Here is a 26,134-nt window from a genome sequence, read left to right as displayed (position 1 = left end):
ACTCCTCGGGTAACTCCACATGCACTTCTCGGGTAACACCACATGCACTCCTCGGGTAACTCTACATGCACTCCTCAGGTAACTCCACATGCACTCTTCAGGTAACTCTACATGCACTTCTCAGGTAACTCCACATGCTCTCCTCAGATAACTCTACACGCGCTCCTCAGGTAACTCTACTTACACTCCTTTGGTAACATGTCTTTCAGTCGTTCTCTGTCCTTTTTAACAAACTCCATGTCTCGTATCCATCAGCCAGTCTTCACCTTAGTATTTTTTGAAGCATTATTTACTTTTATTTATCTATTATTTTTTCAGCTGGAGGAAACAAGCAGTGGGTCAAATAACATCTCGATTAAACCTTTCAATATGGGATTCAGTTGTTTTATATACGATGAACTCAGACGACGCTGTCCTTGCTAAACGTTTAAAACCACTTCAGCCACGGAATGTAATGTGTAGTTTATTTCCATACAATTTTTTCCAACTTGGGATGGGCCTCTAGTACTGAAGGGATTTAAGGTTGCCACTAACTCTACCGGATCTAAACATCTCTACAAAATTAAATTAAATAATCTAGAGAGGGAAGGAGTAAAATAACAAAGACATCCTCGCAGTCTCAAGTGGTTAAATACTTCAACCTTATGCCGGGTACGCATGAAAATGAGAAAATCCGAAATCATATCGATACGTTCAGCATACAGTATAGCAAGTATGTATACCGTACTACGAAAATTGATGAATACAGAAAATACAGACAAAAGAAAAAATACTCAACCAGCAAGAAATGTGGCCACAAACAGCAAGAGAACAACGCATGCAGAAAACTTGCAGAAAAATGATGGTTACATAAAAGCAAATAGTGGTCGGCAAGGGGTGGAATGCGAAGACGAGGCAAGCAGAGAAAAACATGAAGTCAAGAGAACCGCAAAGTTAAGCGGGTGGGAATAACAGAAGGTCATCGTGGTCGGTCCTTCACAGCACTCTGTCCATTTTAACTTGGCCTAAAATTGTCGTCTGTCTATCTTAAAAGCTGAGCTGTAACTAGAGAATAATACTACAATACGGTGTCAGTCACGAAAAATTTGTTACAGATGGGATATAGAGCCACACTATTGTCTTGTACCCTATAGTCCTATTCTGATACTGAGCTACGGGAAATAAGCAACAAAATTACGACAATCTCCGCCAAGTTAGGTTGGACAAACCATAGCCCACTACAGCACTGGACCTATCCACTAGGGATGGGTACGCCATATCTCACCCAGCTGGCTTGCTGTGGATAGGCCAGTAAGTTGGCATTTATAGGACAAGGACCAGTGTCACTTTTTTTTTTTTTTTTTTTCCCCCCCCGAGATGCCTCAATTTTTTTTTTTTTTTTTTAACCCTCCAAAGCCTGGAATGACCATTCGTCCTTGTGTTTACGAGGTAGTAGCTCTGTCCACTAGTTCGCCGAATTGCTCCCCCCCCGCCCCCCCCAAAAAAAATAAAAAATAAAAAATAATAAGAGCCAAGAAATCAGAGTGGAAAAATCTGAGAGCATTTTTGGCCTGATTTGTCTGTGCCGACCAGTGTGTGTCTGTCAGTTGCCAGAAATCTGAAGTCATATTTATAAACCCTCCTGAGCTTAAGTTGTGGATGAGATTGGTTGTATACACGTTTATCTTCACTATACTACCACCACACACTTCACAGCCATACTACACTGAAAATTAATGTGACGAGAGAGAGAGAGAGAGAGAGAGAGAGAGAGAGAGAGAGAGAGAGAGAGAGAGAGAGAGAGAGAAATATTCTCCGCCCACACAAGATAAGCTATCATGCAATAAACAACAGAAGAAAAAAAGCAAGTTTACTTGAGTGAACTTCGCCAAAACAACGAGTATTCTCTCTCTGTTTCTGTCTGTCTGTCTGTCTGTCTGTCTCTGTCTCTGTCTCTCTCTCTCTCTCTCTCTCTCAATTTCTGATGGATAGAAAAGGCGGAGTGAGAGTTGAGATACTGGAAGAGTTAAATCTCTGTCTCTCTGACCACATTCCAGCTTCAGGTCGCCAGCCAATAGTTTCCCTGCTGTTCCCCCTTCTTCAGTGATATAAGTGGGCTCCGACGTGCTTTTCATCATTCGCGCTTGGACATCCTCCCTATAAACTGCCTCTTACATTTGTCGGGGAAATGAAGGGGGGTTGGTGAGGGTGGGGGATGATGGAGTGGGTGAGTGTGGGGGTGGGGGAAGTTTGTTTGCGGAATGAGGGGATGGGCGGGAGGAGTTTGTGTGAAGGGGAGTGCTTAGTTGTGGGGGAGTGTAGGGGAAGTTTGTGAAGAGGGTGGTGGAGTGTAGGGGGAGTTGTGTGAAGATGGGGGTGTAAAAATAAGTCAGGGAAGGACAACTAGATGCCTTGGTCGGTTCGGCACTGACCTCACGTTAAGGGGACGCTCCGGAGTGGGTTCGAGCTTCACTGACGGTCACTGAGTTTATGGCGTGGACGTTCACAAGCTAAAAGGAAACGGTTTGATAATATGCCTTGTTGAAACAGACTGCTGTGCTTCCTCAACATCCAGTGGCATAATTATCATGAAAAAACCCCTTGATACAGCTGCATCGTTCCTGGATGAGACGGCCCTAGTATGCATCCAGTATCGACGGAGGGTGTTGGGGCCGAAGTGGTGTGTGGCAGGTAGGACTGCTGAGTAACACACACACACACACACACACACACACACACACACACACACACACACACACACACACACACACACACACACACACACACACACACACACCGGATAAAATAATAACATACCACTATATACTGTTATACTGTCACTATCCTAGTCTCGTACCAACACCTCTGTGAATTTATCTTTCTTGTGAGGGGAGAATGGCACGTGATGGGGGGAGAGGAGTGGGTACAGGAGAGGTAATGAGACTACTAGAGAGAAATATTGCGAAGATGGTCAGGTATAGAAATAAATATCAGACAGCTTAGGACAAATGCAGAAAACTATTAAAAACAACAACTAGAGCTGACGGCCTTTAAAGGGAAAAAAAATGCAAAACAAAATGGAAAGAAAATATATGTTAAAGAATAAATACGAGAAGAAAAAAGTTAGAAGAAAAATTGTGGAGAGAGAAAAAAGTAGCAGAAATCTTTTAGGGGTAGGAAGAACAAACAAAACTGACGTCACAGTACCGGGAAGGGGCTGACTCCCAGGGACCCACTCACGGGGCAGGTTTTTGCGGTGATGGCAGAGGTGTTAGGGTTCTTGCTGACCACCACTCAAGTTTTTCTGTTATTGTTTTAGCTCCGTAAATCACCGTTACTAAAGAGGAAAAACTGATAAGGGACTTTTTTTTTTTTTTTTTTAGCTCGATAAATCACCGTTGGAAAAAAAAAAAATATGGTCTACCATAACGTTTAGGTCCATTAATCAAAGCCCCCCCCCCCCGCGCGCACACACACAATTATATAGATAGATAGATAGATAGATATAGATATATAAAGTGTTTCTGTACCAATGTGGGCTGTTCCTATATCGGTCAGTCACCTTTGCAAGAGAATATAGTCGATATGGAGCAGTACTAATTTTCAGCTCCATTAACCAGCGTCGATAAGATAAAAAGTAAAGAGTAATCGATGCATGTACTAATCATTCTTACCTCTATAAATCAGCACCGCAAAGCAGAAAAGAAATCGATAGGAACTATTATTATACTTCGCTCCATTAATCACCGAGCCAAAAATGTAAACAAAATGAGGATAAATCGATATGGACTTGGGCCTAATATTCTACCCAATATATCACGTTCTCCCTACGTGCCAAGTGGGGTTGGTGGAGGATTAGTGCCCCTCCCTGTAAAACAATTAACTGTAAGCCCTTGGCCACCCCGTTTGGGATACATGGCGTCTGGCAATGGATGGATGGATGGATGGATATATCACAGCTGAAAGAAAGAAATATCGATATGGGCTTCGCTGAATCTGAACTATATCGCTTATTTATTGATGCACTGTTATGACACCTGATGTGGAAAGAAGATTTTTTGCATTCTACTCTTGGTTCCTGCAGACAACCTCTTCCAATCTTATGGGAGACTTCTCGTTGTGGAAGGGTTTGGAACACTTTACTTACCTCTTTTCCAGGATGATGATGTCCTCTCTCTCTTTGTCAGTTAGCTAACTAATCACTTATCACGGAAGCGCCATCTCTCTCTCTCTCTTTCTCTCTCTCTCTCTCTCTCTCTCCCCATCAACTCAGGAAACAACCCTCGTAATGACTTGGGTGAAAAGGTAGTAATTAACCCCTTCTGGTAACATGTTTAGCTTATTCTGTTTTTGTTACCGTCAAACGATGTTACTTAGCTTAGGAAAGAGACCTCACAGTGAAGAGGTACGTACAATCGAGCTAGGAAATGATGACACGAAATCCAAAAGTCCAGTGAAAGTACAGTTTGTGCCACCGCTTAACAATTCGAGTGTACAGTTGCCCACGAGAGTTCCAACACATTTTTTCTGAAACGGTTTCTACGTCGAATGAGATACAAGACAAGGCTTGAGATTAATGCCTATGAACTGCACAAAAGGTCATTAAGGCGGATAAACTTTTTTTTTTTTTTTTTTTTTTTTTTTTTTTTTTACTAAACCCATTTTACCCTACCGTGACCTCAAACTGCCAACTCTTTATCTTGGATGCTGAGTTTTAGATTGACAGTAGACTATTATCACGAAGAAGTGCTACAGAACGAATGAAGAGGTGTTGTCTTTTTCTGCCACTAAGCTTTGAGAAATAAGCTACAAAAGGGTGAAAATCCGGGTCAGTTTAAACTAAAGCCAGTATACCGTAATGTCTAATCTTTCTCCAGAACTAGAAATGCTATAGTCGAATTTACACCGATGTTCCCAGTTGTGCTGCTGAGTGAAGAAGGTAGTAGAAACTTTATCCAAGAGTCTGACCAACCCAGGACTAGAACTCTAGATTTTCCAGTTGCGGTCTGGATATGCTAACCATTACAGCACCTCCTTCCTCTACAGGTGGAGGAACTAATGTCGGCAAGTCTGGTGGGTGAGTGAGGCAAAGCGGATAGGTGTGGAAGGTGAAACGAAGCGAAGGGATAGGCGGGAGGGGGGAAGAGGTGGGGAAAAGAGCTAGGTGGGTGAGGGGTCGGGTAAGGGAGGAACAAGGTGACAGGGTATGTGGGGAGGTTATGTGGAGGAGGAAGGTAGTAGGCAATATGTGGGGTTGGGGCGAGGTGATGCGGGATTAGGAGATAGATGGGGAGGTACCGTACTGTAGGTGGGGTAAGATGGATGTAGGTAAGGGATTTGGGGTGCGGGTAGGGTAAGGCCGTGATCAGGCTCCTCCAAGTTGTGTTTATCGCTGCCACTGTGAAGGCTATCGCTCCCTCTAATTGGATCTTTTTGCCTCCCTAACCTTATTTTCCCCCTAGCCCTGTTGCTATTGTTGTTGTTCCACTCACTTGATACAGTAAAGTTATAAAGAAACCCATGCCAACGAGAATACGGCACAAAATTCCTATATCTTTGTATATAGGAGTTCAAGGGATATATTCATAAACATTTCTGTGCGTAAGTTGTGTATAAGGTCGTCTGATTATATGTTTAACTGTAGTCACTAACACTCAGGCTGGCGTTAGTTGGAAAAGAATACTAGAGTTATTCTGACCACGGGAGTGCTAACAGTGGCAATATTGTCACGCTGTCTCCTCTGGCTCAATCTCATCCGAATAAAATTGTGTGGCGTTCGCTGGAAGCGGATACTTGAGTTGTCTCGACCATGAGAGAGGTAATTATTCAGTTTCGTTAATGACTTACTGCCTTCGTCAATTAGTCACTGCCGTCGTGAACTAGTTAGTCTTCATTAATTATTTTCATTAACAAGCCACTGTCTTCGTTAATTAGGCTCTGCTATCGTTAATGGATTAGTCGAATAATTATTCAGTCCTCATTAATTAGTCACTGCCATTAATTAGCTGACATATATTAGGTCATTTATTAGTCATTAAGTACCCTCATTCTCTAATGACTTAGGGATGGAAGTTACAGTTTGGAATACTTGGAAGCAAAGTCATTGTGTGGCTCACTGTGGTGATTGCTACTAGCACTTGTACTTTTGTGGTTGGTTCTTCCTGTTTTTGGATCCATCCCAACCCTCTGATAAGGTGAGAGAATTGAGTTGGAGTGATGATGATGATGATGATGCTTGTAACGATGATACGGTGGGTCTGACGATGACTATGACAATGATGATGATTGTGGATTTGTGTTAGTAATTATAAAAAATGATAATGATGGCATAATGATATTAAGATTTGTAATACTGACAAAGACAACCGCAACGATGATAATGGCAATAACAATGATACCATGAACTTTCCCACCGTAGTTTCTCCCCACACCCCCGCCCTCCTCCCCACAGCTGTCGCATCCCCACTTAAGTGTTGCAAATTAGGGCAGTGTTTATGGGTGTCGTGCGCTTGTAACGAGGGGCAGTTAACAAGATCTTGGGGTTCCTGCCAGTGGTGAGGCAGGGTGTGTGTGGCTGCTTGATGTAGTGGGTAGGCACAGAAAGGCAGCTGGAGTTAATAGCTAAGTACTTAATACATTCTATAAACAAACCGTGTCAGAATTTGAGATCATGCCTAACAATAATATTCACGAGAATCAACCTTGGCCTCACATTACATCGGAACCCCAAATATGCAAAGAAATTACTGACCGTCACTGCACCCAAGATCGACTGCACACAGTGCACAGCTGGCAAGAGGCCTGGTAGTCTGTACCATGTTATCAGCTGGGATAATTGAGTTGCGCTGGAGATTTAAGCCACATGTTTGAGACAAATATAGAGCAGGCGAAGGCTCTTGCCTGCCCACTACATTATCAAGTAGAAATATATTAAAAGAAACAAGAAAGGAAAAAATACTGTGACCATCCAAGATGAACATAGAACGACAGAATAGGAAATACTATGACCTATTTTACCTCTACTCAACAGTTTCTTGGGAAAATCCAGAATAATGTTGTACAGTAGTCAGCCAAGTATCTTGTGGGTCAGTATGCGTCGTACCGACCTACTGGACTATTTGGCAAGAACAACTGTTCTGGTAGCCTGTTCCACTGTTCTAATTTGCTAAAGTTAAAGTATTTTTTTAGAACATTTCTTATACATTATTCCCACTGAAGTTCACTGCATACCTTCTGACCTTAATAAGTTAGATGGATCATATTAGGTTCGGTTAGGTACAGTAAGGTTAGGTCAGGTTAGGTCAGGTCAAGTCAGATCAGCCTAGGCTAGGTTAGGCATGAAGGAAGAGGTTTGAAGTGATTAGGTTACCGGATAGGTTAGGTCTGTGGTTAGGTTAGGTTAGGTTAGGTTAGTCTAAACTAGGTTGGGCCAGGCATGAAGGAAGAGAGCTGAACATTCTTCAGGTTATAGGTTAGTTTAAGTTTGGGCAGGCACAGGTATGGCACGGTACGGTGGGCTAAAGGGTAGGGGAGAGATCGGGTTATGTTACAGCAGGTCTGTGGTTAACGTAGGCCAGCCTACGTCTGTGGTAAAATTAGGTCATATCTTGTTGAATTAGGTAACGCTATGCTATGCTATGTTAGGTTAGATTAGATTTTATTAGCTTTGATATGGTTAGGTTAGGTTAGGTTAGTCTAGGCTTGGCAAGGCATAGGTCTGACAGCAAGGACGGAGGGTGGTTGGTAGTTAAGAAGCGAGAGACACAGAAACAGGTTTAGATAAGGATCAGCAGGGCGCGGAATGTGGGCTGGGAATCACAACATAAAGAAGCAAGTGGACAGAATGACGCGCTCGTTGGAACTTTATGGGGTTGGGTTTGTGGCAGTTTGAACATGGGGTGAGGAAAAAAAATAAATGGAAGGGAAAAGCTTCACGGGATGATTGAGAGTGAAAGACAAACCTGTGTGTGTGTGTGTGTGTGTGTGTGTGTGTGTGTGTGTGTGTGTGTGTGTGTGTGTGTGTGTGTGTGTAATATCCCGAAACAACATACGGATTCGACAGTAAATGAGTTTTCTTTACAAGCAACATGAAATCGCGTGCTGCCAATTTTAGCAAAGCTCAGATACTCCTTCCCCTCCCCCACGCCCTTCTGAGGACTCCCCCTCCCCACCTCCTCACCCCCCCCTCCCCAAGAGAGAGAGAGAGAGGGGGGGGGACTATAAGCTTCACTAGTATACGCTGGCCAACCAAACTGATTCCACAAAAGTATTTGAATGTTTAACACCCATTTCTGATGCTGTTGTTGTGCTTCAGGCCACCCACACAATGCACGGACACAATTACTAATAATTACTAGTCTGTTGCCAATTTGGTTACTGATAACACGTTCAACCTTTCAACAAGATGATTTTTTAAGTTTTATTACTGATATATCTAGACAATTTTATGTAGTTTAGAAGAGACTTTTCAAACTGGAGGGTTTAGATATAGCCTTCATTAACTTCATCCATGCTAGTGTTTCTCCAGAAGGTGAAAGGAATCATCTAGTGGCTGGAAGAATAAACTAGGAGTGATGTTCTCGGGTTGAACTTTCTGGAGACAATCGTGTTTTTTGAGGCCACTGTGATGTTTTTATATGATTCTAAAGCTAGGATTACAGCACACTCGAACTCACAATGACTCTGAGATTACTTTACACTTTTACTTACCATCCATGACTCAGGTAAGCTCGACAAAACACTGTAGGGTTCAGTATTTTTTACACTGGTGGTACTACATGTGAAAGCTTCAGTTTAATATATTTTAGTACCTTCATTTTCAGTGAGGACATTTTTCCCCCCTACAGAAGGTGAAATCCAAAAGAACAGAACAGCTACACATACGGTACAGTAATTGATGCAACACTGTGGTGGAGAGAGAGAGAGAGAGAGAGAGAGAGAGAGAGAGAGAGAGTGGCGGGGTGGAGCAGAGAGGGGATGGTGGGCGTCAGGTGGAGTGGAGAAAGCAGGGTAAGGGTGGAAGTGTAGGTGGAAGGGAAAGTGGGAAGGGGAGGACAGAGGACAGGGAGAGGTAGCGAGGCGAGAGGGTAGGGTGAGAGAGGGAGAGAGTGAAGTGATGAGGAGAAGAAAAAGAGGGGGTGGGAAGGATGGAAAGAAACTGTGGGAGGTTGAGTGTTGCATGGAAGGAATGGAGTGGGGTGAATACGAGAGGAAATAGGGTGGAGGGTGACTGAGTGGGAAGGGAGGGGTGAAGAGAGGGAGTGAAATGAGGTGGATAAGAACGAGGGGGGAGGGGGATTCTGAGAGGGTAAGACGGTAGGGTGGAGCATGGAAAGGGGGCGGAGATGAAAGACAGTGGATCAGGCGGGGGAGGGGGGGGGGCTATACGAGAGTAAGGTGAGGCGTGTAAGATGGAGTGGGGTGGATAAAAATGCGAGGAGATAGGTACGTAGGGTGGTGGGACATAAGTCACGTGAGGGACAGCATCATGACAGCTGATCTATCCCAGCACTCCACCTCACTCACTCCCCGCGGCTCACAAGCGACGTCCATAATGCTAATACTCTCAAGTCACCCCCACCACGTACTCGGGGAGGGAAGTGAGAGAGAAGACTTAGATTAATAGTTATCGATTACACGAGGGGATTAAGGGTGGTGGTGGTCAAGTGGTAAGAATAGTGGCCTGTTGTCTGAAAGGGTGCAAACTCCTTCTGAGGCTGGGACAGGGAAAGTTAATCTGCACTTCATTATTATATTACTTATATTCCACAAGACCCATCGAAGTCACAGAACACCCCCGCTAAAACCATCACTCTAATCATGAATGAGACGGTACATGTATTCAGTACTGACGGCGAACATTAGATCCGAAGCGGTGACAGGTGGAAATGCGGCACGAAGGACAACTGCTGGGCCTCAGGGAATGCGCTGTCAATTCTATGCCCAGAGTCAGAAAACGGAGGCAGTCTGTATTGCCTAATTATTAATCTTTCCTTAGAATACGATCCGGAACCGCCGATGTTATAACCAGGTCCCTGTTTGTACTGATGGGTTAAAAGGGACAAGATGGAAAACATGAAGGGGAGGGGTGAGGGTACACCAGGGCTCAGGGTACAGTAGTCAGTCACCTTCAAAGACGTTATCTGATGCTTTGGTATTTGGACTTTCCGCATTCTGTGCTTGGCCTTCTGACGACTATACAAACATTAACTACCACATTGTTGCTACCGTAAGACGATTTTATTCAGCTCTGAATTGCCTTTCATCATCTCGCTAGCCCTCTGAAATGACACAAATTTTATATTCCTAGCTACTTTCAAACTAGCTCAGGCGTAACCGATCTTCATATAAAGGATGACTGTAACTATGGTAACTGGTTTGCAGGGTAGTATTATGGTTGGCTACCATCGATCATGGAAGGCATGACCCTCCTATGAAAGTGAAATGTAGCTACAGGTTTTATAAATAACCGAAAGCACTATTAAGTAGGAAACGCAGCTGCGTGATAGTCTGCCAAAAATCCAAGTCAAGACACACTTACAAATCTGATATATTTAAGGTTCCCCTTTTCCCTAACAACTTTAAGCAGTCGCTGTGAACTAATTAGCTAAAGCTGACACGATTAACCTTTCAGACCAATGGAATCGTCAGTTGTATCATGGCCGACCCCAGCTCAGGAGGAAGCATGTCATATTATGATGATTTAATTTTTGTCTGAGGGTCCAAAGGCCGTGTTCTTGGCTATGGAGGGTCTCTAGCACGTTTCCTTATTTCTTATTTCTGCATACGGCATGTTCATATGATCTGGCAGGTTATTTATGGAAACTCTATCCATATTACAGAGATATGGAAACGACATAACACCAAACACTGAAACGCCAACACAGTAACAGGAAGACGTGATGGTAAGCTTTCTAAACGAACGGAATACCCCTATATTAGTTATATTAATTAATCGTCTATCGAACACCTCTCATCTGAAGCCTCACCTGAAATAAAATCGTCTGAAGATGGCAAAGAATAAATTAAAATACACGTGATCGTACTGAAGAAGTGGTCACCAAGCAGTGGATGAGGAAACGTGTGCAAGTGGCTACAAACAGTGGATGCATTTTAACCCAGCGACCCCCACACCTGCAACCTCCCGGGGCCCATTCACAAGTCACGTACAAACATCAAAACACAGACCAGTTTTTGCCCCGCTTGCTTTAATACCTGCACCGTCAAAGCTCTCCCCTAAAGTGAACATTATCGTCTGCCCCGACACCACTGTATATAGTACTGTGTAAAGGCAGATATCGCTTCTACAACCCATTTCATCTCTTCAGTTGATCCTGGTCGTCTGTAACTGAACTCAGGTGTGCAAAATATACTAAACTTGGTGTGTGTGTGTGTGTGTGTGTGTGTGTGTGTGTGTGTGTGTGTGTGTGTGTGTGTGAGAGAGAGAGAGAGAGAGAGTAAAAAAAAAAAATTGAATAAAGAGGCTTGTGCGGGATATTTCTTATTTCCTCACTAGAAGACTATAGCATAACAGTCAACAGCCACATCACGATTTTCTCTGCAATTTATTTATTTATTTATTTTCTACGTCACTCCACCTAATGTGGTATTAAGGATGGGATGGATATGCGCATCTTGTCTGGAGTCTGTAAACCCTAAAACAACATAATCACTACGTCTAAGTATGGAAAAAAAAAAAAATCAGTTGAACAAGGCAATATTGATAATTCTAGTCAACATCATACGAACACAGCCTGTATAATCACTTCCACCAAGCTCCACCCTCTGCTTAAATATAGCCACTGGTTGCTAAGTGGTAGGAAATTTTCAGAAAGTCCATTGTGTGTGTGTGTGTGTGTGTGTGTGTCGTTTCTGCAGGAAGTACAAGAGACGTGGAAGATTGTGTTCTTACTTTGTCTCTCTTGGGGGAAATTTTAGTTACCATAGAAACCTGATCATTAGTTTGTCAAAAGAGTATCAGACACCAAAAATTGTGTAATATATTTTTATCGTACATATAACGTCCTAGTCTTTTATTTTTACCCCTTCAGTCCGGGTGACGTCATAATTTTAACAGACGATTTTTAGCAACCGACGACTCGAGCGGAACGAGTTAAATTCCGGCCTCGTCGTCTCGTCTGGCAAGGGAGCAGGCATGAAGGCTCCTCATCACCTCTTATTTAACGATTTATTTTCCAAACTGCCCATCGGTATCCTCGTTTTCGTTTCTCCTATCTATCTGTCTATTGCCAGACGCTTTAATCCCATACGGGGTGGCCACAAGCAAATCGCCTCCACGTCGCCCTGTCCCCCGCCATTTCACTGCCCTGCACCTAATTCACACCCTCTCTCTCATATACCTCTCCACTCCATCCCTCCATCTCATCCTTGGCCTTCCTCTCCCTCTCTCCCCCTCCATTATATCTTTTAAATAATGAAATAGACTGAACGAATACCACATAAGAATGGAGAAGAATCAAAACTAAACCGGTAAGGAAGAGGTGTTAGTAACCTTTCTAACCGCAGAATACCGTCCCTAGTTGGTCACATCGCGTCCGTAAAGCCTGTCACCTCGAGCCTTTCAACACCGCATCTCAAAAATAACGGATTTTGATTTTGACAGACCCAACAACTGTTTTGCAGACTTATTACTTCCACAGTGACTTAAACTATGACATGGGTTAGTAGTATGAAGTTCAATGAGTGATTATTTGCTCTAATATTCTACGCACAACATTAACCCCTCCCTTCTCTCTTTTCAGATTATCCAAGCTTGCAAGAACTACTACGTGTAACAATAGAAGCGAAGAACAAAAGGCCAGTCAGTGAGCAAGATTTATACAGGAACTAGCTTGGTAGATTCATCCTTCAGGTCTTAAAATCATTTCCTCATTTCATCTGTTCGCGGGATAAAGAAATGCGCATCAACAAAGTATAATAATAATAATAATAATAATAATAATAATAATAACAACAACCAAGGACCAGCAAGTAAAACCACAAGTAACTGAGAACGAGAAATAAAAATAAGCACGAGAGATAAAGAAAACTTACCAAGCACTAAAAACACAAGAAAACTGTTTGGAAACAAAATAGTAAAGTGAACGAGAATAAACAAATAAAACTGGGGAACAGCGCTCCAAAAAGCAAGGGCAAAAGGTAACCACACACACACACACACACACATAGAAATCAGTGAACGAGGGAGCCAAAACACCAGAAAAACAACGAAGAGAAAAAACAGCGCCAGTAAAGTGCCTGGATAAGATAACTGAGACTGGTTGTGCAAAGTTCGTGGCGCGTTCGACGGCAGTAGATTCAAATATTCTGTTACTTATATTCTTAGGCGGGGTGGTAAATTCAAATATTCCACGCCATAATATTATCAGTACAGGTCGATAAATTCAATATCCTCCGCTATTTATATTCTAAGACAGGGGGGGCTAATTCAGATATCCAACGCCACAATATTCTCAGGACAAGACGATAAATTCAAAATCCTACGTCATATTATTACTGTCAACGGCGGAAAATTCTATATATCTCGGGACAAGGCGAAAAAATAAATATCCTCCTTCATATATATATATATTTTTTTTTGATAAATTCATATATTTTGCGTCATATTATTTTTGACACTGGAGCTCAGCACAAGGCTGTAAATTCAAATATCCTACGCCATATTTTCAACGCGGCGGAAAATTCAAGAAATCTCAGGAAAGACTGGTAAAGTCGGATGTCTCCAGCCATAACATTCTCGACACAAGGCGGTAAATTCAAATATCCTCCGTCATAATATCAGGGAACAGGGCGGGAAATTCAAATCCTACGCCACAATAATATCTGGGATTGTTTTTGTGGCCAACGGTAAAGTAGAAGGTGAGCGTGAGAGTGACGGGGTGAGCGAGAAAGGGACAGGGAGGAAAGAGGAGGAGAAAGGAGTAAAACAGTAGAGGAGGAGACGAGGAGGAAAGGAGAGGGAGAAAACGACGACGTAATAAAAGAGAAAGCAAAAGATATAGAAGAATTTGAGACTAAAAGAAAAGGAAGCGAACAAGAAGAGAGGACACAGCAAGAACGAAACAAGAAGAACAAAAGAGAAGAACAAAAGAGAAGAAAGGAACGAGTACAAGAGGAGAGACAGAGAGAGAAAAGAGGAAGACGGGGGAACAAATAACGAAAGGAGAGGGAAGGAACGAGAGCGAGAAGGAAGAGTGCCAGCGAGGACAGTGAACAGGAGAACAAAGGACAGAACAGGAGGGCACAAGATGGACTGGAGAGGCGTGTGGCTTGTACTGGTGGGCGCCGTATTCCTCGTGGCAAAGGTAAGCTTTTGGACAAGATGTTAGAGTTGTGTTGGTTTTGTCAAGTTCTCAGTGTAAGGTATGTGTGTGTGTGTGTGTGTGTGTGTGTGTGTGTGTGTGTGTGTGTGTGTGTGTGTGTGTGTGTGTGTGTGTGTGTGTGTGTGTGTGTGTGTGTGTGTGTGTGTGTGTGTGTGTGTGTGTGTGTGTGTGTGTGTGTGTGCGCGCGACTCGTTAGGGAGGAGGGAGATTGTGTCTGTGGGCATGAAGAGGGTGACAGTGGGGGGTGGGGAGGGACTGAAGTAGGGAAAGATAAATTTTTCTGGATCCAACAACCGCTTTGCCTGGTTAGCCTGCGTATCACTACTCACACCCACACCTACTCCCCACGCTTGTAACACCACCACATCCCTGCCACACCAATACCGTTACCACGACACTCACTGCCAGTCACACCCATATCCACACCCACCTACACTCTCATCCCACCACCCCTGCCACATCCACACCCAAATCACACACTCAATCCCTTCCACACTAACACTGTCTTACCACGGCACACATACACCCTACCACTCTCCCTCCCGCACCCACACCCACCTACACTCTCACCCCGCCGCCCCACCCACACCTAAACCCAGGTACACCCACACCAACACCCGGCCACACCCAGACCCCACCATGTCACAGCCATTGCCATGATATTCAGCTCCAATCAGGCTCACTATTCTATTTAATTCACCTCAAGCATTTCAGACTCATTCACGTCGCCTCAAGCTCACCAGGTCCATTCAGAATAAATACATTTCGATTCAGGTTAGGTCTTCGAAGATAAGTGCAAAGAGCCTACCGACAATATAATTCTTAAACTTTTATTATTTATTTATTTACTTATTTAATTCTGTGTTTATCAGTCCTGCGAAGAAGGATGGTATCATTCTCAGTACCATAAGTCTCCCTATAACGTTGCGCGAGATTCAGCCTGTCTGTCTATCTGCCTGTGTCCGTGCCTTAACTCCTTCCAGGCCATCTGATGAATCTGAATTAAACTGTCCAGCTGATTTCGTCTGGTTACTCTGAACGTCTTCCACGGTATACGATTTTCCATCCATGATTATTAAAGGGGTCAGCCCCTTCACCAACATAAAATTTCTCAGAAATAGTGAAAGGTGGGTAAGTATGGCTTTGATATCGTACTATATGTTGTACAATGGACTCCCATCCGTAATTCGATATTTGGAGAAAGTGACTCCCCGGTCAATGATTCGGGGGGCGCCAATCCCCCTTCCAAAAAAAAAAAAAAATCATGTGTAGGGGAAAGTAAGCATATGGAGTGCAACGAAATAACTCAGGTCAGTTTGTGTGGTTCGTTGATAATATTTTCCAGTATATAAAATTTCCACCATTATTTTTACGGGGGTCAACCCCTCCTCCAAAACTTATAAGAGTACAAAATAGAAGAAGGAGGGCAGACATCGCTTTGACATCTTAGTACATGTTGTACAATGGGCCCCCATCCGCTAACTACTACTACCACTACGACTACTGCTTATGCTACTACTACGACTCACTGTCTTCTGGGTTAACACTCCTTTACATATACCACCACTGCGATCATGTGCGTTTCACATCAAGATACTTCCTTCTTTTATGACGCTGTAATATTTTGTATTTCTTTTTATATCCGCATGCATTGTGTCTGCAGTTTCCATGATTTCTCTGAATGAACAGGAAGAAATTGCACATCTGCTTTTATTATTATCATTATTATTATTATTATTATTATTATTATTATTATTGCCTGACTTATATATTAGAGAAATGGTGTAGTGAGCAGAAAGGAGTAGGCACAAGACGGCATGGCAGTAGATGATACGGTAAGGAAGGGGAGTACGCTCTGTGAAGATGGAAAAGGATAAAATGAGTGAAACGGGAATGGAAAAAGAATATGGGGAGAGAGAGATGGGGGGGAGGTGTAAGCACTTTGGTCTGTCCCTTCATCTCACCGCCCATCCCCTCCCCTCATCCCTCCCTCCTCACCTCCCACCTTGCAAGATGAGGGATGAGGAGAGGAGAAGGGAGAACAGAGGAAAGAGGGTAGGGGAGGGATGAGGTGGGGAAGAGAGGGGAGAGAAGAGAAGAGGACAGGGACAAGAGAGAAGGGGTAAGGATTTTATGAGAGGAGAGAAATGATGAGGACAGGAGAGGAGGGGGATGGAAAGGAATGGAGAGGAGGGGAAAGGAGAGAGGAGAAAAGAGGAGGGAAGAGAGGGGGTATGGAGAGGGGAGAGACATGAATCAAAGGAGAGACCTCCCAGGCAGACCTCTTGTAGTTAAGTGTCTGGCAGGGTTGGAGTCACCCTATACCACACTACACCATAACAAACCACACGTCTTCATCACACATCACCACAAAGCACAGCAAATCACAACATTTTACCGGCCCATAACATCACATTGCATCATACAAAATTATAAATCTAAATACTTTACCACAAGCTCTATGTTCACTACTCATGCTGCGGTACAATTTTCTTTTAGAACACGACCCGAAACAGTCCATGTTACATCCACGTCCCCATCTGTGTTGCTAGTTATAGAGGGGGAACAGGGGAACAAATAGTGTCTGGCACTCTGACCTCCCCGAGATTCGAAACACATGCCATCCTAAATCAGCACACTGTATACCATGAGAGGGTCTGCATACTAATTAATCACACAGCAGCACATAACGCCGTACAACATCACACAACACCACACATACAACACCACACAAAAATACACACTATCATATACCATGGGACCTAGATTATTTCATCAAACTTCTTTACGCAACATCAAACACCGCCATATAGCATCACATCACACTGCAGCACATACACCACTCCAACACCATCACAACAAAACACAATACAACACTTCAGAACATCACGCAACACCACACTACACCACAGAGCCTCATAAATCACCACACACTGTACCACGGCGGGTGTATTTTGGCAGCAACACACGTCACCATTCATCACTTTCTGTTCCCATGCATCACCATACATCACACTCACCCATCACACGCCATCCCCTTTATTACCAGCACGCCATTTTAAAATTTTTCTGTTTATTTATCTACTTAATGTTTTCCTCTTATCATCATACCTTTAAACGATTTAGCTTAACCCCTTCGATAGAGCTGTCTTTGTATTTTTCTTGCAAACACCTGACGATTTTCAACAGCTTACGAGATACCTTTCGAACTGGAGTGGTAGCTTTCATTAACCCCTTCATTACGATATACCTGTCCTAAGCTGAATAAAATCGTCTGTAGGTAGGAAGAATATTAAAAAAAAGACGCCAACGAACTCAGGGGATTAAGAAGGTACAACAGCGGGGTTAGAAAAAGTCTCCATTAACCCCTTCAGGACTGTGACGCCCTAGTTAACTCCTGCTACCTCCAGACGATTCCATTCACCCCAGGAAGAACCTCTCGTGGTGAAAGTGGTATGGGTTTTATTTAATGAATTTAGAACCATACGTTACCCATCATACCGACATACCTTGCCATGTAACACCACCACCAGTACCACTATCATCATCGTCATCATCACCATCACCACCACCACCATCATCATCATCCAGCCTCTTTACCAACCACGTGACTGTGTGTGTGTGTGTGTGTGTGTGTGTGTGTGTGTGTGTGTGTGTGTGTGTGTGTGTGTGTGTGTGTGTGTGTGTGTGTGTGTTTTGCATATTCCGTCATGTGAGAATTTTTTTTTTAAGGAAGTGTACAGTAGAGATTATGCAAATGATTTCCCGTACACACACACACACACACACACACACACACACACACACACACACACACACACACACACACACACACACACACACACACACACACACACACACACACTCTCTCTCTCTCTCTCTCTCTCTCTCTCTCAGTATCAGACCATGCCACTGTATGCTGACCTGTCTCACTAAGAATTATGGAGAAAAGATTTAAATAATGGAACACCTAAGCACAAGGATACGTGGTGTGTGTGTGTGTGTGTGTGTGTGTGTGTGTGTGTGTGTGTGTGTGTGTGTGTGTGTGTGTGTGTGTGTGTGGGGTAAGAGATATGCGTGTGGGTGTGGAGTGAGTGATGTGGGTGTGTACTGTGGGTGTGGAGTGAAATAGGAGTGGTCATCATCACCACCTGGAATACGGAAGTGATCAAGGTCCCTCCATCCCTAGCCTAATCACCAAGGACACTCTTCACCATTATCTCTTCCTCCTCACTCTGCCCTCCCCACTCCTCTCTCTCTCTGCAGCGTTTCCTTTATATTATACATCTGTAAATAGAGAGGGAATTTTTGTATGAGTATTGGAACCCATATCGAATAACGCTATAGCAGACAGTCTGTCACTTTGTTTTCTTCTGTATACCGCCAGACGACTTCATTCAGGTGAACACCCCTCCCCATCCTAAAAAAGGGCTTGGGCAGGACCACCTTTTAAAGATCATGAGGTCTGTGTGGTCTGTGTATCTTTGTAATGTACCCTGTCACCCTGTTTTACATCCTGGTCTCAATATATCTGCGGCCAGACCAGGAAATGAGTCTTTCTGGGAGAGTTTAGGCCACGTTACCTCTCTTGGACGGTAAAGTCTGTGTGGTTTATGTATCGGTTTAACGTACTCTGTATTTCTATTTCAGTGTATGTATGTTTGTCTTTTGTCTACGCTGTATATTTTTTCCTTATACGGCTGACGATATTTACGTCTGGTTCGTCTCATAACCCCCTATAAATTCTGTATATATGGTCTGTGTATCTGTAAACACTCTCTCTCTCTCTCTCTCTCTCTCATCAGTTAGGCTACTACCCCCAGACAACGGCATTAGCATATTTATCATACCTTTTAACATACTCACCAAGCCATGAAAGAAAAAGATTAGTTTCAAGTGACAGGCGTTTTTCATTTCCGTATAATATACTGTATAGTACCGTGACATTTTATTTCTTTAATTTTTTGTTTTTGTTTAATTTGTTGGCGTCTTTCATATCCAGTACCATTCTTGTTACAGTTGAAATACACTCCTTCAATAGTGTGTGTGTGTGTGTGTGTGTGTGTGTGTGTGTGTGTGTGTGTGTGTGTGTGTGTGTGTGTGTGTGTGTGTGTGTGTGAGAGAGAGAGAGAGAGAGAGAGAGAGAGAGAGAGAGAGTGAGTGAGTGATTTTATTCTTGGTATCGCCGTAAACGTCTTCCTTAACCCTTTCATTGCTGTGACGTCATTTATACTGTTTTCCTACTACTACCCAAACAGTCTCCATGAACCCTATCAGTACGGGGACGTCTTTATGTTTCCTTGCATTCTTGTGACGCCTTTATATTTTCCTTTATTTTTGTGACGCCTTTATATTTCCCTGTATTCTTGTGACGTCTTTATATTTTCCTTTATTTTTGTTACGTTTTTATATTTTCCCCGTATCCCTGTGACGTCTTTATATTTCCCTGTATTCTTATTACCATCAACACAATATTCCCTTTACCATTTAGTACACTGACGTCCCCGTTATCGATACCGCCTATATAAACCATCTCAAACACCATAATCAAAGGGGCTTCTTTTAAAACATCATATTTCCTTACCACCAGCACTGATCATATTAACCACTTACTATCACGACGCCTTTTCAAATTTGTTATATCTCATTCGTGGTACCGCCGACACAAGCTTCCCTTTCAGCAGTGCAACTACTTATAAATTCTAACCTCGGCGCTGTCAGATGATATTGTTCAGGGTAGGCGGGAGGGACGTGTAGCAGTGCAAAGGTTAATCAGTGTATTCAGTCAGCACAACGCACCGCCTCTCTATTCACTCACTGCCGGGATGTGTTCTTCCTCAAACGGCGGGGCTAATATAATCCACTGACTGATACACTCCCTCCACTTTAACCTTGTGAGTGATTTTCGTCATTTGGCTGATTATTTCCCGTAGCTCAGAGGGTGAAATAGACAATGCTATGGCTGTGCATCATTTCCATTGCACTCCTTCGTGATCAACACAATGTTCTAACGTTAATCTCTTGTTAAACCTCGTCAGTCAAGATAAAATGATGACAGTTTTAGGTCAAGGGTAGCTTATAACAACTCTCTGACTGCTGGAATTTCTCTTAACTGAGCAAAATCGTCTGGTGGCAGCTGGGATAAGATAAAAAGTGGGTTTCGAACAGTGAAAACACTTATGGAGACAGATGGTGATTACGAAAACTTTTACTAGAATGGTTTTTTTTTTTTCAATGAAGACAGGTTTTGTTTCGATTTATTCTCGAGAAAAGTTACTCTAGACAGCATTTAATACCGACAGCTTTAAATTAACCAAGACCAGAGGACAGGAGGAGGAACAGCTGCGTCGTATCTACTGGTGGTCCTTCTAATATAGCGTTCTAATTAATGCACAATGGATTCCCTGTGACCTCTGGCATTGTTTTCTTAAGTTAAGCCTCTTTTGATAACCTTTAGGCAGTACTGGCGCTAGATATGCCACTTGTCATACAGTTCTGGCATTATTTTCTCTAGATGTTGCCTTTCATAAACTTTAATCTCTAAATATGACACTTTCAGCATACATATGATTTTTTTTTCCTTACGTGTTACTTCACCGATATGTCCCTATTCAGGTGAACACTGGCATTATAAACACTAGGTACCGGTATATCTCTTTTCAACATTTGACACTATTTTCACTTGACGTGGGAATTTTCGCTAAATTCCCATGACACGCGATACCTTTTTCCACACTTTCCTACGATCACGTCCTTATACGTTTACTCGTACTACCCTCACATTATTTTATCCACTCAAAAAAGACCTCTTGTAAATAGCAGGGGTTAGTGCGGGCTTCATCTAACCCCCCCGGTTCGAAAGGTCTCTAAGCTGAATAAAATCGTCTGGAGGTAGCAAAAAAAAAAAAAAAAAAAAAAAAAAAAAAAATAAAAAAATCATCATAGTAAAAACACCGAAACTGGCCTCTCTTTGAAAGACACCAGACGATTTCCAACAAAGGGTCTCCATACTTGATTAGGTTTTCGGCCATTATATCGCCCTTCAGTTGGTACATATCCTTCCAATAATTTTAGATTGAGTTCAAATCCTTGGGTGTAAACACACACACACACACACACACACACACACACACACACACACACACACACACACACACACACACACACACACACACACACTTAACTACAAGAGGTCTCTCCTAAGTTAAATAAAATACAGTACTGCCGTTCTACATCCTTTCCATAACTCTTCCTGGTGACCAGCACCATAGTCTAGTGTTCATCATCATCTCTTATTATAGCTCCGAATTCAAAGAGGAAATATCGTAATTTTAAACCAACTCAGGAGTGAAAAAAGTATAGCTGCTTCGCCAGAGATCAATCCTAGCACTTTGTCTGCGAATTACTTACTACACCTTTTACATCGGTGGTTGATTTAATTTGTTTAACAGAAACCCAGGGAACCAAAAATGCAATAAATAAATAAATAAAATAACGAACTTCGCATTTATATCAGTTTACGACCGACGACTGTATTCAGGTCATGTAAACCCACGGAGTCAGATGGTTGAAATCAGCAATTAATATCCAATGAAGAGGTAGAATGAGAGGAGAGGTGGACGTGGGGGTGTCGGGTGGAGGTGGGGAGGTTGGGGGAAGGCGGAAGGCACATGGCAAAGTGAGGAAGGTAGTGTGTGGGTGTGGGTGTGGAGGCAAGGAGGGGAGAGGAAACGAGGGAGGGTAGTGTGTGTGTGAGGGGGAGGTGAGAGGGCACACAGGATACGAGAAAGGTGCCGGTAGTGTGTGGGTGGGAGGTGAATGTGGTGGTGGAGGTAGAGGAGAGTGGAGGACACATGGTAAAAGGGGAAATGTGAGTGTGGAGGTGGGGGTGGGTAGAGGGTGGAGGACACATCTTAAAAGGGGGTGGCTGCTATTCTGGTACATCCACAAGCCAGCAAGCAAATCATCTACTTATTCATATTTACTCGTTCGTCTTTCCTCTTCCTCCCACCGCTTCCCGTTTGTGCCATGCGTGTAAATCAGAACAAGGACTCTTTACCTAACCTTTTGTGGGTATGCCATTACTTAGATATTTTATTTTAGCTATTGGCAAACGACTGAATTTAACTGTCAGCTTTGATGGCCGTCTGGAAAACTCACTTTATTATAAATTATGACTGAGACCCTTGGTTGCTAGGCAAACCGACCCTCCAATATGTCAACACCTGAGCATCAACTGAGCTGGAAGGAGCTAGGGATCTTTGTCAGGTTAGAAGGATGAAATAATGAAGAATTAGCACCAAGCCATGATATAGCTATATGATACTGTAGAGGGAAAATAAAGGCCGGAGGAAACTTGGAAATATCCAGAAGAGAGGTCGGGCAGAAGAGGACAGTGAGGAGAGAAAGACTAGAGACAAAAAGGTCCCTTTTAGTCGCCTTTTACAACAAGCAGGGATACTGGGGAAGTATTCTTTCTCCCCCTGCCCAGGGGAATTGTCAGGTAGGAGTAAATGGCTACTGTGACATATTACCCTTTGTGAGATATGTGGGCACATGGCCTTGGCCAAAAGTTAATCCCCTTCAGCTCGAGGACGTTTTGTTGTTGTTGTTGTTGTGACTTCCAACTGGTACTGAAAATAGTTGAAGAAGGTTGTATCTAACCCTTCCAGTGAGGAAAATCTCTCTAAATTACGCAAAATCTAAGGCTAGAGGTGTCTCGTAAGCAGTGAAAATCAGGTGTTAGCAAGGATAAACAAGAGATGCTGTCCTTTGGTTGATGGGGTTAAACCACTCTATCAAACCCACCATCAGCACCCCGCCTTGCTGAGGGGGAGTAGGGGGGGAGGTAAGTACAAGGAAGCTACCCTGATGGATCACTGGGGCTGTGACGTTAATCTCGTGTACTTCACCTTTCACAACCACCATTGACATAGAGGAAGTGCACTATGCAGGCAGGGTGGCAGTAAGGGGCAAGACCACATAATTATATTGTCTTTGTTCACTCCTTTCTTTTAACCTGGCAAGAGCCCCAGCCCCTTTTAGTTCTGTTGAAGGCCAAGTAGTGTAATTGGAGGGTCAGTTTGACTTGTCACCAAGAACTTTTTCCTACCTCATGAAAGCTCTTCGAATGACTTGCAACCATGACTTAGTAAGCAATTCAGATTGTGTGAGTAGTCCAGATTCTTCGGATAAAAACAAACCGTCTACAGTGTCATAAACTGCTGCTTACTACAATTCTCCTTCCATACGGTGAATCTCTCTCTCTCTCTCTCTCTCTCTCTCTCAATGTATGTATATACAATATATATATATATATATATATATATATATATATATACTGTATACATACAAAGTCAACGTTTTGAAGGCGTTAAGATCGACTGCGGGTTTAAGAGATTCATGAACTAGAGAACGTTCTCCATTCCCTCCCTGGGTTAACTTATCTCGAGTTACTTATAAAAGACAGTTGAGAAGCTGGGCTTTTAATGTTGCTGCCTCTAAACGACTTTTGGTAGGTGAAAGAAACACTTTGGAAACTATTTCACTACGATGCTGTATTTCTTTAGTGTTCCTACGTTCAGACAGATGTATTCACATCAGGAAGAGAATTTTCAAACTGAAGCGGTTAGATACAGCTTCCATTGGCCCCTTCATTACAAGAACTCTTTCCTGAGCTGAACAAAATCGTCTGAAGGTAGCAAGAATCAACTACCGAAATCTGTCACCGGACTGAAGGGTTGAAGGAATACTGAAGCAGAAGGTGATTCAGTTTAACCCCTCCACACCGATGACATTTATTCCTTCTGCCTTCAGGCGATTTTATTCAGCTTTGCGTGAGAAAGAGGGATGTTGTGGAGAAAACAAACTCCGTCTCCAAAACTACAAAAAATCAACCGGAAAAAAAAAAAAAAAAAAAAAAAAAAAATCATCCGATTCAAAGAGGTTAACATGCATCCAGATCTGGTCACTAAGATGAGGTCTCGAGGGGCGGCCAGGGTTTTGTTACGGGAGGGGCCTAAATTTTGGTTGTCATTAATCTTGAGATTTATTTTAGTGGTATCTAGCTAAATTAAAAAATGTACCTAGTGTTAAACAATAAAGAGAACAACACAGGAAACAGTCACTAATAGTAAATAAAAATAAATTAGAAAATGACTGCCTTCTCGTTCATTTATCCTCACATGGGGGGGAGGGAGAGTCTGGGCTCCTCGGGCTACCTCCCTGGCTGCGCCCATGGTCGCAAAGTTGACTCGGGCAATTAGCAATATAAAAACTCAGCCACTTCGAAACAGCAGTCACTGAATATTCTATATTCAGTACTGCCAGACATTGCACTCAGCTCAAGAGGATGCCTTAGTAGTTGGGGGGGGGGGGAGGAAATGAAGGCTATATCTTAGTCACCAAGTTCGAAAATTCTCCGCCAAAGCTGACTCAAAGCTTGTGAACTAACAGGAATAAGATACAGACTGCGTCATCGAAGTGTAGTCCTTAAATCCTTTCATCTGCAAAAAATGACTATGTTGCATTTTACTTCGTTTAAGTCAGACGATTTTACTTTGTTAAACAGAAACTGACGCCACCATAAATGTTACAAGCTTTCCTGGCCCAGAGTTTAAGAGAAACTGTTTTATTCAGCAGGCAAAAACTCACCGGAGACAAATGGCTACGCGAACCATGAAGAGACCAACTAATTAATTATGCTTTTCAATGTGTGACTTTTTTTTTTTTTAATAACAATCTACAGACGAGTTTACTGAATGTCTGAGGAAACGTCTCATAGTGAAGGGATAAGAACGACCTACCGGCACATTAAACTCCTCCACTGCGAAAGATCTCATTTTAAAAAGTCTTGTAGTGCAATGAATGACTAAAAAATACGTTCTTGGGTTGAAGGAGTTAAGCCATCATCAACGCAAGTCTTCCGCTACAAGAGCGACTAAGGATGGCAGGAAGTGCGACCGGAGCGTCCCTCGAACTCTTTAAGTGTTGCAGCGGATCCCTTGAGTGTTATAGTGGCTACATCAATTAAAGCAGTAGTAGTAGTAGTAGTAGTAATATACAATAATTTATCCTTATCGCACACCTGTCACTATAAGGAAGTATATCAATGCTCCTTATCGTCCACCTGTCTGAAGAAAATGCCTGCGTCGCTCCTAACGTGTTGCCTAAAAGAGATCCTGAGACTGTGTGACAATGGGTAGCTATTATAATCTAGAGTACAGTACAAAGGGTAATATATATCTCCTTCGACCTCCAGTGCCAAAAGAGATCTTGACTGTGTGTGTGTGTGTGTGTGTGTGTGTGTGTGTGTGTGTGTGTGTGTGTGTTACAATGTACTTCATCTTCGTCGTCCCGTGTGATGTATGATAAGCAAAATAAGCCTGTGTGCTGTACAAGTGTCTGGAGAAAAAATAGTGGCCATCTTATCGTTCACATCATAAGAAGGTAAACTGTTCTGGGTTTAACCTTATCACCGACACAGAACTACTAAGTAATTCATTCGGCCTAACAAGCCTGAAGAGTAAGAGTTTATCCTTCCATAAATGACATATGAATTAAATCTCTATCTAGGGATGTTTGGCAAGTAATCTTCAGTGCCTCCTGCTCACTGTGCATAACCTCTTCAATCTAATGATGTATTTTAACATTAATTCTTGCTATCTTCAGACGATTTTGCTCCGCTTAGGGATAGGTATGAGGCTGCGAAGGGGTTACTGGAGACCGTTTGTAACCTCGCCACCACAAACGGCTTCTTCCACAGTAACAAAACTGTCTGGAAGTAGCAAGAATAAACTAAATATATAGGTCAA

The 26,134-nt window shown here is 42.9% G+C and overlaps 1 protein-coding gene across 1 annotated transcript in view; it reads left to right on the top strand.

Annotated features, from left to right (window-relative positions):
- Positions 1 to 2,567: 2,567 nt before the first annotated feature.
- Positions 2,568 to 26,134, top strand: part of LOC145401335 (uncharacterized) — a 52,957-nt gene continuing 29,390 nt past the window's right edge. Inside the window, exon 1 of the mRNA XM_080273660.1 lies at positions 2,568 to 2,670. Coding sequence (XP_080129786.1) covers positions 2,568 to 2,670 — 103 coding nt within the window. The remainder of the gene's footprint in view (positions 2,671 to 26,134) is intronic.

This window comes from Coenobita brevimanus, chromosome 55 (assembly GCF_032717465.1).
Source record: "Coenobita brevimanus isolate Jiangsu-jjx chromosome 55, ASM3271746v2, whole genome shotgun sequence".
NCBI lineage: Eukaryota > Metazoa > Arthropoda > Malacostraca > Decapoda > Coenobitidae > Coenobita > Coenobita brevimanus.
This window is presented reverse-complemented; position numbering and strand designations above follow the sequence as displayed.